Consider the following 15,180-nt stretch of genomic DNA (forward strand, 5'->3'; position numbering starts at 1 on the left):
CTCCGGTCCCGAGTTTTCAAGCATCTTTTCACGGCCGCTCCTGCGTCATCGCAGCGCTGCGCACCTCCTTCTTAAAGCGACACCGCCGCCCGCGCGACGCACAATGAGCCACTTCACCTGGCCGCGTGCGCGCCCGGCAGCCAACAAGACGCGCGACTGTCCCGCGCGCTCAAAGATGCATTTATGCGCGGGACGCGTTTTATTACGGTCAAACGTTACAAGTAACAGTTAACAAGACTCTGCTCAGGACCTGCAGATCCACCAGACCCCTGACCACTAGATCCAGGACCGCCAGATCCATCAAATCCAGAACCTCCAGACACAGATCCAACAGATCCAGCACCATAAGATCCAGATCCAGGACCTCCAGATCTAGGACCACACTAGATCCAGACCCAAGGCCTCCAGATCCACCATGATCAGATCAATCAGATCCAGGACCACCGGACCCAGATCCAAGACCACAGGATCCAGACGGGGACCTCCACACCCAGTACCTCAAGAACCTGACCCAGGATCACCAGACCCAGTACCACAGGATCCAGTTATAGTATCACAGGATCCTGTACCGCAGGATCCAGTACTACAGGATCCAATACCACAGGATCCAGTACCAGTACAACCACTGTGTACACCTGCACAATGGAGTCAGTGACAGAACAAACAACATCAGACTCAGTGGGAGGAAACTGAAATACTTTTTTTTAGCTGATTCTCAACGTGAAAGGCGGCTTCAACCTCACTTCAAGTCACAGGGGTCAAACTTCAATTCAAACTTTATTTTGGGCCACATGCAGAACAATTTTCACCTTCAGCACCTCTTCAACTAGCGTCTTACACACACACACACGCGCGCGCGCACCGTGCAGTCCCAGTAAACCCTCCATAATGACATAAAGTCTTGGTTTCTGTTAAAAAAAGTGAATCTTTTCTTCGATTAGACAAAAGAAAACATATTAACTCATTTTTTTCTAGAGGTTCTCATAAATCCCTCAGTTTATTGCGTCTCTCATAAATGTCAGAGCAAGGGCGGTTAACCCCAATAACTTTTACAATCCCGAGTCTAATCAGTGGACATGTCGGGGTTCGGCAGGGCCGCTGGTTTGAATCCCGCTGCGGTCAACAGATTGTGTGCTGTCCTGCAGCGAGTCCGACATTCCCGTCTGAAACCGGGAGAAGACGTCATGTAAGGTGGGAAAAATGCGGAATGATGTAAGAAAAAATGTCGGCTGCATTCCTGCGCCGGTCTCCCTGCATGCGTTGGACAAACTCCTTCAGACTTTATGGGGTCGAATGTTTTATTGAGAGCACAAAACGCTGCGATATTTCCACTCAGCAGCCTCTGACAGAAAAATAACCGAAAGCTCAGCTCACATCTTCCGCTCAATTAGCGGTCTCGCGCTGACCGTGGCTCATTAACATGTGTCACTAATGACCGGGCTCAGCAGCCTCTCTGAGGACACATTTTGTTTGCTGGAATCCGTCTGACGTCAGAGCCTATGTTTTCCACAAGCTCTCCTTACACTGAAAACCATTAAAATGATTACATGAAGAAGGTGAAGTCTGATGCTGAAGCCGGGCTCTGTGAGATCTGTATCATCAAATTAAACCAACGAGCACAACCTGGAGATATTCCGCAGCCATTACTGCTCGTACAACGTCCCCGTTTGTCAGGCCAGGGAGACACAGGGATCAGTCAAATCATTACGACCACCCGCTTTAAAATAATCATGCTTTATTAATCCCCTTGGAGGAATTTGTTTTTCCACATTGATCCATCCTATTTCTAGGACGCGATGTGGCAGCCACATTAAGGTGTCTCAGGGAGCTGATGGGTGTCAAGGGTCATGCTCAGGGACTCACAGTGAGGACATGTCTGCTGTGGGGATCAAACCTGCAAACTCACAACCCCAAGTGCGCCTGATGCGGAGCCTGATTCCAACCTCTAGTGGAGTTTCTTTGGTATCTCTCACCAAGACAACAGCAGATCTTTCCAGCTGGAGGTGAAGCATCCATGTATAGACTGGTATGGCCTGCACATCCCACAGATGCTTCCCTGAATGAACATTGTTGAATTTGACACCTCAAACTGGTTGTTGCGCTCAAACCATTCGCTTCAGGAGGAGTCTCAAACACATGGAAAAAACTAGTGCAAATAATGTCCAAAAGTCATCCCAAACAAGTTTAAAATATTTACAAAACTCGACAAAAGCTACTTTAGAATGCGTCTTCGTGCTAGTTTGAATGAGGTCCAAAAAGTGGTGTAACAGATGATATTTGTAAAACTAATATAAAATCTGCCAAAACACATCTGAAAGCCAGTTTTAAATACATCCAAAACCTCTTAAACTAGTTTAAAACCACTTTAAAACCCACGCAAAAGATCAGAAACTAGTCTAAAACCAGTTTGAAATACATACAATACATATGAAACTGGACTAAAACCAGTTTTAAAAAAACATACAATTTGAAATATGACCAAACTATCTTTTACCACTTTAAGATGCGTCCAAAACAACTGAAACTATATTAGTTTAACATAAATCTTAAACATTTAAAACCAGTTTGAAATATGTCCATAACGTTTGAAACGAAACAACAAAAAACTGTTTAAAACAAAACACCGCTAAAACTAGACTAAAACCAGTTTAAAATACATACAAAACACCTGAAAAGAGATTCAATCTAGTTTGTAATACATCCAAAACACACATACAATTCCAAATTATGACAAATAATATCCAATAAATGTCTAACATACCTTTAAAACTCGTCCAACATGAGTTTCTGTCCAGAACGAGTGACAGCGTTCATCCTGCAGCTGGGTCCCAGGTGTCCTCAGGTAAGCCCCGCCCATATACCTGAGGCTCACCTGAGGACCGCTGCTCTCCCAGTGTTGTTACTGCCCCCTGGTGGTCAGCTCTGTGAATTCTGAACGCTTCACTTCCTGTTCCAGCTCTGCTCCATATTTGCCCAAACGGGGTTATTTTTTAACATCCTCCTTTATTACAGCAGCGGAAAGCAGCAGTAAAAAAAAATAATGTGACCTCAGCACTTATCTCATTTGCACCTGAATAAAACATTTCCACTACAATTGTTGTGGATTTTATGAGCTGTCTGTCCCCCAAAAAAGAGGCAGCGACCGCTGCAACGTTATAACAGAGAGAAGAAACATTTGTGTCACTCATACTAGTTTATATTAACATTTTAATGTTTCTATTGAAGGAAGCTCGACCTCGAGCTTCAGTTGTCCTCACTCTGTGTTAGCAGAAACGTTCAAATAAAGAAATGACTAATTCCCTTGATTTTAACAACTAATTCTTCTAAAGTGCATCCTTACTCTGAATCGCAGGGATCAAACTTCCTTTCAAACTTTTTTCTGGGGCCACATGCAGAACAATTTATCATTCATTGAGAGGAGGAGGAGAAGGAGGGGGGTGATAAGTAAGACGAGAAGAAAGAAGAAAGAGAAGAGAGTGGGGAGGAGAGGAGGAGAGGAGGAGGAAGATGGTAAGATGGTGTAAGAGGGGTTCTCTGACGTTCTGCTGGAACTCTGATGTTCTGCTGGCGCCCCCTGGTGGCCACGGGCTGCTCCACATGAGTTCGGCTTCTGAATGACTAGATTTGTGTTTTACGTCCAATTAAGTAATCCTGGATCTAGATTTCAATTGTAACCTTCATTTTTTGACAGTGTTCAGTCTTCCTCATGTCAGTTGATTTGGACATTTAGGTCCCTCCTCGTGTCTGATTGCTGTTCCCTGCCCTTATGTGTTTCACCTGAGTGTTATTCTCTTCACCTGGTCTCTGTTGTGTGTCTTGTTCCGGTTTATCTGTGTCACTATGATCCCTGGGACCATGTCTGGGTTCTCTGAGATTCTGTGTTCTTGGATTCCTGAGCGCCTCAGCACCTGCTCTGTCCAGATATTGAGTCTTGCTTCCACTCGTCACAATCCTCCTCTGTATTTCTGCTCTTTGAACTTTCACCTCACTCCTTTGTACATCATTGGGTGATCCACTGAGCTCCATATTAAGAACCTTCCTGCCCCACGGGAAGGTGGCTCCCGGTGTGGGACACGAACCCTCTACCTTGAGATACCTTGAGTCTCATGCTCTACCAACTGAGCTAGCCTGGACTGCCACACACTTCCATCCATTCAGATTTAGTAGATTCAGTCCCTTTTGGTTATGTTATCTGAAGAACATGTATTAGAATGAACCATTTAACAAAAAAATACTCAATACGCTCATATTAATCAAATATATTTATGATATGCAAGTTAAACAACAGCCTCAGTTGATGTTTTTGAGTGAACTCAGAAAAGTCCGAACGTTGTCCATCAAATCATTGAAAATATATACATGTATTCTTTTTGAACAGGAAACATTTCTAAACAAAGAATCTTCAACCTTTAAAGGAGTCATACTGTCCAGCTTTTCAACACTTTCACATGGTCTCGTTAGTCCAAAAACAATGTTTTCAAAGTTTATCGCCCCAAATCCAGCTTTTCCTTGATTTTGATCCATTTGAATATTGGATCATAGGAGCTGCATTCAGAATCTGCTGTGTCTGTGTGAGCTGGACTGGCTCCGCCCACAGATGCCCATCTTGGGAAGAGGAGGAAGTACTTCCTCTCGTGGTGCCACATGCCAAAACAGAGCTGCCTAATTGTGGGAGGAGTCAAAGAGAGGGCCTACCTTGATTGGCTAAACCCCCGATGACACTATATAGGGTTTGATTTCTGATTGGCTCGTTGGAGCAACACACTTTTTAAAAACTGAAACAAGCCAGGGAGGCAGAAGACAGACTGTCTTTACTTCTGGGGCGTCGTTCCAGGTATGGGGACAATTATCACTGTTGGAAAACCATTAGAAAATGAATTTTGCAATATGACCCCTTTAAGCTCACATGACAACCTGCATGAAGAGATGACACTTCTTCATTATTTACATGTGATCAGCGGTGAGTCACTGTGTTTCTGTTAAACATTCAAATAAACTGCGGCAGGATATAAAGCTTTCGTAAAACAAATAGAACTTCTACTCATGGATGGATGTTTCCTCTTGGTATTGCTGTATTTACATTAACAACATTTAATCAGAGTGAAACCATCACTCTCTTCTCTCAACATCAGATTTGAATGTTTCAGATACATTGAAGCATAAAATCAGTAAATCACAAAGAGAAGATGAACAGAACAATCATGAGATGAAGTCATAACTGTGTAGTCCCAGTGAGTACCACTGACAGTCTGAGCTCTTTAAACGGTTTGTCTTATTGGAACGTGTTGGACCCCTGCAAAGATGGAGAAAATGTTGCTATGCTGATGTTTTGATCGTCATCCAGCAGAAACGTCTCAGATATTGAGGTGAGTTGTGGCTTCACTCTGCTGCAGGAGTTCATTCTCTCCCTTCATAGCAACAAGGTCCTCACGTCCTGTCTGAGTGGAGTTTGCATGCGTTTCTCCCCACAGTGCTTGAGGCGAGTTGTAGACTGTAGACGTCCCGTCGGTCTCGCTGTCTGTGTCCTGTGATGGACGGCTCACCTGTCCAGGTGGAACCCGCCTCCACGTCCTCAGTTTGATGAAGTTTTAAAGACGAAGGAAAACACGAGTCCCTCCGACACGATGAAGGAATCAGGTGTTTGTTAGATCATTACTTTCATAACATGAGATAAATGGGAACATCACAGGGAGAGAGAGGAAACTTTCCCCAGGTGGAGGAGTTCAGAGATCTTAGACCCGTTTAGAGGATGGATGGATGGATGGATGGATGGATGGATGGATGGATGGATCATCCCATTAGAAGTTCCACACATTTTTCCTTTGAGGAGATACAAGAGAAGAACTTTCCAGCAGAGACTTTCTGGATTACAGAGTTCAGTAACTGGTCGGTGTTTTTGATCCATTGGTTCACATTTCACAGTTCAAAAAGAAAAGTAGAACATGAAGGTCGAGTGCCGGGTCATGTTGAGTAGGAAGGTAGAAGAAATACAGAGGCAGCACTTTGTACACTGGTGAATTATGAATCCACACTGATGTCTGATCCACTTTATAAAATCGTACACCACTTTGGACGAACTTCCTCCTTTAGTTTCTTCATTTCTTCTTCGTGTTTTTTCCTCAGTTCCTCAAACTCTTTCACATCGTCTCCATCTCTGACTTTCTGGTACAGTGTGTTCATCTCTTCATCATGTTGTCTCTGTAACATAATTTCTTTTTCCCGTTTCATTTGCATCTCACATAAAATTTTCTTATTGAATTCTTTCATCTCGTCATCATGTTGCTTCTGTAGTTTATCCATTTCTTTCTTCCTGGTTTGTTTCTGTTTATCCTCCACTTTTGCTCTCAGAGTTTTTATTTCTTCTTCATGCTTGATGGACATTTCAGCCTTTCTCTGTTCTTTGTTTTCTGTTTGAAGTTCCTTCTCTAAAGCTTCCATTTCATTCTGCTGTACTTTCTTCAAGCGATTGATTTCCTCTGTGATCTTTTCATCCAAAGTTTTCTTTAGATCAGAATAGAGTTTTTTCATGTCATCTTTATGTTTTGTTTGAATCTCTTGCAGTTTTTGATGATTTTCTTTTTGTTGTTTCATGATGACAAGAGTCAAGTCAGTCAGTTCTTCTTTATGTTTGTCCAGCTGTTCATCCATTTGGGTTTTCAGGCTTTTTTCTTTCTCTTCACTTTCCTTCTTTTGCTCCTGCTGACTTTCTAAATGCTTTTTCTTCAGTTCGCTCACATCTTTTATATGTTTGTCTATTAAAGCTGAAAGTTCCTTTTCTTTGTTGATCTTGAATTCATTGAACACTTCAGCTTGTTGTCTGGCCTCGTCTTCATGTTTCTTTTTCATGTTCTCCAATTCTTTCCTGTAGTTTTCTTCTAATTCTTGTCTCTTCTTCTCCTCTTCCTCTCGTTTCTTTTCATCATCTTCTCTTCTTTTACTTTCATATTCTTTTCTTTCCTGCTCAAACTCTTCCTGAAGCTTTGACAGTTTATTTCGCTCCTTCTGTCGTATTTCTTCATTTTCTTTCTCTCTTTCCTCCCACCACTCTTTTCTTTTCTCTTCCCAGATCTCTCGCTCCTTCCTCATCTCTTCTCGAGACTCCACCAGTTTTTTGTCGATGGTTTCTTTTTGGTCAGATTCAGATTTTATGTTCTTCTCTAAAGCTTCAAGCTTTTGTTTCCACTCTCGTCTTTGAACTTCCTCCTGACTTTTCTTCTTCCTGTCTTCTTCTTCTCTCTCCTCATGTTCTCTCTTTCTCAGCTCGCGCTCCTTTCTGATGTTTTCCTCCTTTTCATTCAGTTGTTCCTTTATCAGTTTTCTCTCTTCTTCCAGTTCAGCTCTTTGTTTCTTCATTCTCATCATCATCTTCTGCATTTCTTCCTCATGCCTTTTTCCCACTTCCTCCCTCTCTCTCTTCATCTCTTCTTCCTTCTCCTTCAGGAGCTTTTCCATTTCCTTCTTTATTGCTGCCTCAGCTTCTTGCAGCATCTCATTGGTGAAGCAGTTGCCTTTGTTTTTCTTCACCATGGTGTCGATCTTTGTTATCAGCTGCCTGACTTGATTTGGATTTCGGTCACGATTGTTGAACACATGAAATCTTCCTCCACAGTCGGCAATCAGACTCTTAAATGAATCATCACATTTATCTCTAATGTATTCTTCAACTGACAGCTCAGCTTCATCCAGTTCATCGCCTCCCGTTAACAGAATGAAGGCAAAGTGCAGAGAATTCTTTCCAAATTCATTCCTGATGAGTTTCAGTGTTTCTTTCTCTTCTAGTGTGAATCTGCCGATTCTTATCACCAACAAGAAGACGTGTGGTCCCGGAGCCAGAAGACTCACACATTTCACCATCTCTCCATTTACCTCTTCATTGGACAAACTGTCATCAAACAGTCCAGGAGTATCGACCACAACGACCGTACGATCGTCTACTTCACCCACAGCTTTCTGACAGTGTTTGGTGACTGATTTTCCTCCAAGTTCAGCTTTAAACTCCTTTCTTCCCAGGATGGTGTTTCCTGAGGAGCTCTTTCCACTGCCAGTCTTACCCAGAAGAACAATCCTGAGACACTCTGTGTTCTGTATCTCCCCATCACCTGTGAAAGAAGACCACACGTTACCATAAAACAACAGAACAATGTTGTGCTGAGAGGTGAAGTCCTGTTAAAGACAGAAATAATAAGTGATGTACTTACAGCTGTCTGTGTTCTTTGTTTTCAGCTCCTCAAGTTCAGACTGAAGCAGGTTGATGTTCTTTTCTTGTTGGATGATCTTTCCTATTTGGACATGATGGAACATTTCCCTTGTGTAGGAGTCTGGTCCATTTCTGTCTCGTCTCATTGTGTCTACATTATATAACAACCTTGAAAGATCTTGTCTTCCATGAATGTTGATAACAAAAGGTTCCCCACTAAAGCTCTGACACAACTCTTGTAGCTCCTTGTTTTCCTCTAGAAAGTTGCGACTTGAAGGATCTGAGTCCACAGTGAACAGAATCATGGTGAAGTCATTGACTGAAGAGCTGAAGGTCTTCTGGATGGTCTGTAACTCTCCCTTGTCTTCATCAGTGAGTGGACCCACAGGTAGGACCAGGATGAAGGCATGGACACCTTCAGGATCACAGAGGGAGACACACCTGAGAGACTTCTCCATCACCTCCTCCTGAGGTCTTCCATACAAAGCAGGCAGCTCCACCACAGAGACCCACTCTCCACACACCTCTCTCTGGGTTCTGACACACTCTGAGGAGTTGGCAGCTGGTCCAAACCTTCCTTGTCCCAGTATAGCATTGACTGCTGACGTCTTTCCTGATCCTCTTCTGCCAAACAACACCAGGTTCACAGGAGGTCGGGGTTCTCTTTTCACTGCTACAACATCTGTTTCTTTATCTATAATCAGAAACTTTCCTCTCTGGGTGCTCGCTATATCTTCTATTTTCTGCATCAACTGTTGGACCTCATGTTTGGAAGGATCCCTCCTGTCAGTGAAGCTGTGAACCTTTGGCTGGCAGTCCTGGATGAGTTGGTCTACTGCGTAGTGATTCTCTTCTTTATGGGTCAGGACAACCATGGAGTGTTTGAAGACATCCTGACCAAACAGACTCAGGATGAATATCAGAGTTTTTCTCTCGTCTTCAGTGAACTCAGAGGGCTTCACTAGCAGCAGCAGAACATTTGGTCCTGGAGAACAGAACTCCACACATCGCTTCATCTCCTTTCTCACTGCTTCCACCGACAGATTAAAGACGTCTGGAGTTTTCACCACTGTCAAAGGTTTTCTGTTCCACTCTCCCCTGACAGACACACACTGTTTTCCTCCCAAAATGTTATATGTTCCAGGGATTATAAATGGTACTTTAAACTCTTGTTTCCCTGTGATGATGTTTCCCAGGGATGTTTTCTTATCATCACTTTTTCCAAGCAAGACGATCCTGAGTCCGTGTGCTGGAATGAAAACATGAATAAGACTGAACATTAGATGACAAAACACCTTCAAACATTTAAAATGAAGAATATTTACACAGCTGACAGGAGGTCAGGTTTTATTGGAGGTGACTGTTTGCTCTCATTAAGATGTTTAACATCAGGAGCTTAAATCAGTTTTAATGTATAAACTGATGTGAAAAATCAGTGTTGTGTGAGATGTGAAAACTAATTAAATGTGTTCTGTCGATTTCCAAGGGAACAATATCGTGCAATGTAGGTGCTGGAAATCTATTTCATATGTTGTGACAAAAACACAGCAGAGACCTGGAGTTGCTGTTTTCAGTCTTTCATCATTACTGAGCATGGAGGAGTGGACAAATGTGAAAATAGTTCTGGACTTTCTCAGATCCACGTGGCTGTACAGTAGGATATAAAGGACTCAAAATGGAATTGGTCTAATATCCAGCAGATGGCAGCAATACAACAGTGTGGTGTCTGCTCACCCTAATCCAGTCACCAAACCAGGCGGCACTCAGCATCTACCACAGTGTCTTCCACATATACGATGAACGAGATACGGTAAATTATCAGCTCTCGTTCTGCTTCATTATATTCATTTGAGCAAATGTAATTTATCGTTTGCATTTGTCAAAGTACAGGTGATGATTTGTGTTTTGAACACAAATGAAATAGCAAACACTTGATTTTGTTTAATGTGTCGTTTAGATTGGTCAATGAATGGAGAAATCATTACAAGGATTATCGTTAGTGGCAGCACTACATCAGTCATTCTCATCATAAATCTGACCATGTGTTAAATCTCAACCTTTAAAAATAGTGATGATGATGATGGTGGTGATGATGATGGTGATAACACACAGAGTACAAACTCAAAGGTTTTGTGTTCCTCTGACTGTATAAAACGTTTTTCCACTTACTGTTTCCTGCCACAGGATCCTGGTTGAAGCTGGTCGAAGGTTCTTGATGCAAACTTTGGGAACCAGAAGGAAAATTTGAATGTGCATCTCTGTAAACATCTTGTGTCACATGCTCTCCCTGGTTCTCCTCCATCATGTCAGACATGCTTGTCAACAGGTTTTGTTTGTTTTTTTTGTTCCACAACAGTTTGACTCTACATTTCTTTATCAAGTCTCTCAATGAGGGGAAAGTTTCCTCCAGAGGTGACGACGTTTCCTCTTCAGGTGTTGATATCAGTAAGATTGAATGACTCCATGACTGCTCACTGAAGTTGTCCATGAAGGACTGAAGCCTCTGACTGTTCTCCTTGGTGAAGTCTTCAGGCTGAATAACCAGCAGGAACACATGAGGTCCAGGATCAGAGAACCTCGCACAAAGTTCTACATGTCCTGTCAGTTCTTTCTGAGAGATGTTGGGTTGCAGGAGGTTTGGGGTGTTGACAAGAACAAGTGTTTTATCCTTCAACTTTCTGCCGAGACAGACACATTGATCCGGTTCTTCGTCCGTGTAGAATGTCGTCTTTCCCAGTATGAAGTTTCCCACTGAGCTCCTCTCAGACCAGCTGTTCCCCAACAGAACCGCCCTCAGCTCCGACACTGGAAAGGAAGTGGTTTAATCAGGAATTCAACATGAAGATGTTTAATCACTTTTACAGGAGATTTATTCTGCAATCAGACAGTTCTGACCCTCATGGTTTATTACAGCAGTCAGAGTAAAGTACAGGAATATTGATCCTTCTATAACAAGATCTTTCAAGGGTTCTTGTGCTTTCACATCAATTTTGAGATATTAACAATATCTCTCTGTGTTTATATCTATTACAACTGTATACTTTGTGTTGTGTGTTGTAGATCTGTGTCATTGATTTGTGTGTTGTAGATCAATATAACAGTGAGTGCTCTTGTTTCCGTGACTGTAAAATATTCCTATCAGCTCCTACAATCTCAGGTATGGGATAAATGTTGTCACAGTACAAAGTGAATTCGAATTCTTTAAATCCAAATCTGGATGGACTTAAATTTGAATTTAATCTATTGGTGTATCACGATAAAATCTAACCTGTATTTCATTCCATTCTCTCCATTCAGGTTCAGTGTTTTTTATAAGATTTTTTTGTGCCACACATCTGGGACCTTGTGTCAGGTAAATCTAGTCAAACGCAGATGAGAAGAAGTTGATTTTACTACAACGCAATTTCCGTTCTTTACTTTGTGTCAACACTTCCGATACAAACAATTATTAGAATTACAACATGACCAGTGGTGAACTGGCCAGCTGGCATATTGGGATAAATCCAGGTGGGCCGACGGGATCACTCCCGAGCCGGTCTCCGGTCCATTAATAATGAAATGGAAGATAACCATAAATAAATAAATCAATAATTCTCAATTAGAGGAGCTACACAGATGTTGTTGTTTTTTCTAACACATTGCTGTATATTCAGATGTTTGACAGGGAGACAATTCAGAATTTCTCAGGTGTAGCAAGACACCTGTTGAATCTACTGACATGTATTACTGCTTCCTCTCGACCTGCTGAGCCCAGTGTCCAAACGCCCAAGAGACTTCCAGGCAACGTTGACAAATTTAAGTAACGTTTTAGTTTTCAACCATTTTACTGAATTAATGTTTTACAAGCATTTTGGCAACGAAGACCGGTGTTATGGATCAAAGGGTTTCCCTGTTAACTGGATACTAAGTTCCTTCAGCATCAGTTGTTGCAGCCAGTAAGAGCAGATATTAGAAATCTGTACATGTCCAGGTGAACACAGGCTACAATTAAGTTTCTTCGTGCCGTACTTTTTGTGAGGCTTATTTTAAAATTTAAACCAGTTAATCCAAAAGAACGGGGCCGGGAGTGATCACATCAGCTCACCAGGATCTGTAACAGTACGCCAGCAGGCCAGTTCACATTAAGATTGAGATTTTAAAGAATTCAAATTTACTTTCTATTGGCACAAGTTTATCGCACAGTCAGACTTTTAATAACTGAGCACTGCTGCAGCGCCACCTGCTGGTATGGAAGTTGTACTCACTGTCAGGTGGAATTAATGAAAAGCTGCTGCTGCGCTTCAGCGGTGGATCTGAAACTGGAAAAAGACAGGAATCAAACATTCAGACATCTTTCACTTCAGACTAATTTATGGCTCCAAATATTTCAAACTACACGTCAAAGCAACACAGAACACAAGGCTGTGATTGGTCCGCTCTACTACGTCATTCCTGATCCTCACATTTTCTGGTTTGTTCCGTACACGCACAAAATAAAACCTGGTTTGTTTGGATGTTAATTTATAACCAATCATATTTCAATCAAATCCCAAATGCTTCAATCACTGTCTAATTGTACCAGGATGCAACATCTCGTACCAGGAAGTGAACTCTGACAACAAGTTTCATGTGATTTCAGTAGAGATGTTCCAGAAACTCCACTCCCATGGTGTTACAATGTTGAATTACTTCACAGTGTGTACAACCTCGACACAGAACTTTAAAATGTAGTGGACTGCATCAAGACAACAAACTGCCCTCTGCATCATCTCGACACAGAAGTTCTTCTCAGACTTTAGTTTGTCTTCACCTCCTGCAGGTTGTCCAAAGACTTTTCAGGATACATTTGAAGATGTTTAAGAACCTGAGGACCAAAAGTCTCCATTGACATTTTTAAACAAGAGAAGATTCATATAAAGATCTTATTATGTAATATTTCTACTTTCACATGTCAGCAGAGGAAGAAGAGATCAGAACCTTCAACTTATCTGGATTTCCAACGAAAACATAAAACATTCAGAAACTCTTTGAAATCAAATGGTGGATTGTGACACCTGAGCTACAGGTGGAGACATCAGGAGGCACCAACCATCCAAAACATTTAAATGTTCAGATCAACAGAAAAGACATCTGGTCACACTTCAACAAGGACCAGAAGACCGTCTGTAAACCGTGTGGAGCAGAAATCGCTGGAAAAACAGTACTGTAGTTTGCACAGTAGTAGAAACTAAAATAAACTATTGCATTCCAACTGGGCGTCGCCCAGCTCTGCTTGGGCTCGGACCCTAAAAATACTAAAATCTGATATATGATTAGTACACATGTCTCATGTGTTATTGGTGGGACAGGACTTAAGTTTTAAAAATAGTGAAAGAAACAAGACTCACCAGATCCTTTGGTCGCCATTACGTCTATAGAAAACATCTCAGGTTAATGAAACTGCTGAGAAGAAGAAAGAAACACATCAGAACTCCTAAAATCATCTGTTGTTTGAACAAATATGCAAAATTATGATTCAGTGTGAGGATGTGAGATTAACACCAGCGAGAAGCCTCTGAGGAAAAAGTCAGATTAGTCCCACCTCCTCCCACCTTCAGCTACCACTTGAGTCCTCCCACCTCCTCCCACCTCACACCTTCCCCCACCACGTAAGACGTGTCAAACAGGGAAACAAAAGTTCAGAAACTACAGTATGGATCAGCTTCATGATTTCAAAAGTTAATTGTTATCAAAAGGCAATTTTGACACAGTATCTGGTCGCTGTTGACTCGAAATAAACAAAAACGTTTTTCAGATTTGGACTCATTAGTGTAAATTATGACCATGAAACAAAATTAGTTTTGCAACAATAGTGCCCCACTAAAACTATGTGACCTGTTTTTATTCTGAAATAAATTCATATCCTGAAATTCAAATCCAGAACACATTTTCTGCCCCTCGGCGCCATCTGTAAGGGTGGGGACCGTCTAAACTTCCACAAGTCTTCCGTTTAATGTCTGAACACAAAACTTTTAAAGTTTCATTGAAGCTCACCTGTGAAATCTGATGTTGTTCTTCCACAAACTGCCCATTCCAGGATCAAACTCCTCCAACACCACGATATTAATGAACAGATCTCAGAGTCTGATCATCGTCAAGCTTTCACCTGCCCTCGGTTCTTTCGCAGTCTGTTTTTACTTTCACTTCTTATTAGTGCAGTAAACAGCAGGGTTGCCAGGTCTGGTGAGAGAGTCCCTTGAAAGTTTTTTTATTTTAAAAGATAAATGTAGACATTACAATTAATCTAAGGATGTTCTACCATTAAAACCTTCAATATTTACTGAAAACCATCAAAAATGTATGATGTGCACATTTGCAGACTAAATTTAGAAGTGTGTGGCTATTACCCCCAATTTCTGTTTAGGGTTGTTGTGGGACCTCCTGGATTCCCGAGGCCTGCAGTTCTTCAGACGTTCTGGGTTCTTTCAGGAGTCAGCCGAAACAAATTTCTTCGCCCATGACGTCATTTTGTTCGGCAAGACCCCCACACTGCCGAACCTTCGTCTTGTTCTTATGGAGTATGCATGAGGCCTTCACTCTTGGGGTAATACTGGTCGGCCAGCCTCTCATGAAGAATGTCCGCTGTTCCAAGTTCAGCCCATGTGTGGAGAATAACACATCACGGTTCACTGGAGTCCCAAAGCCTTTGAAATCCTTTCAAAGTGACAAAAGTCAGTGATTTTGTTCCTCATTAAATAAATGTGCTGGTCACACTGGAGGAAGAGTAACGGTCTCATGTACAAATGACAGGCAGATAGTTCAAGAACTCTTCAGGAAAGTTTGACAAAGAAAAGCAATTCAAGTCGTTCAGGTTTATTCAAAGATATTAAATAGAAGTTGTGACATAAAGGACCTCTTGCACTGGAACAAATGAAACCTTGAGACATTTAATAACTTGCAAACATTGTTGTGCCGTTATTACCCTCCAGTATTTAACTTGAATTGAACTCTTGGAACATTTAAAG

At 41.9% G+C, this 15,180-nt stretch overlaps 1 protein-coding gene across 2 annotated transcripts; it reads right to left on the minus strand.

Moving 5' to 3' along the window:
* Positions 1 to 4,257: 4,257 nt before the first annotated feature.
* Positions 4,258 to 14,354, minus strand: LOC308111847 (uncharacterized protein). Of its 2 annotated transcripts, none has more exons than XM_080466928.1 (6): positions 14,210 to 14,354; positions 13,564 to 13,618; positions 12,442 to 12,495; positions 10,367 to 11,002; positions 8,199 to 9,446; positions 4,258 to 8,099 (listed from the first exon to the last, which is right to left on the minus strand). In XM_080466928.1, exons 2-6 carry the CDS (start codon positions 13,598 to 13,600, stop codon positions 6,049 to 6,051), a joined length of 4,026 nt encoding a protein of 1,341 aa, XP_080323054.1. In that variant the 5' UTR covers positions 13,601 to 13,618; positions 14,210 to 14,354; the 3' UTR covers positions 4,258 to 6,048. The 2 variants fall into 2 exon arrangements, with proteins under 2 accessions (XP_080323054.1, XP_080323055.1); XM_080466929.1 differs by having other exon boundaries at positions 13,564 to 13,615; positions 14,210 to 14,345.
* Positions 14,355 to 15,180: the final 826 nt, after the last annotated feature.

The sequence above is a fragment of the Lipophrys pholis genome (genome assembly GCF_963383615.2).
Source record: "Lipophrys pholis genome assembly, chromosome: 7".
NCBI lineage: Eukaryota > Metazoa > Chordata > Actinopteri > Blenniiformes > Blenniidae > Lipophrys > Lipophrys pholis.

Bases quoted from the DNA above. Each gene is read 5' to 3' on its own strand.
- LOC308111847 (XM_080466928.1), bottom strand. From the start codon at position 13,600: ATGTTTTCTATAGACGTAATGGCGACCAAAGGATCTG. The intron at 9,447-10,366 runs GTAAGTGGAAAA...TTTTCATTCCAG, and splicing joins GGATCCTGTGGCAGGAAACA to CACACGGACTCAGGATCGTC. The intron at 8,100-8,198 runs GTAAGTACATCA...CTTCTTTCACAG, and splicing joins AACAAAGAACACAGACAGCT to GTGATGGGGAGATACAGAAC.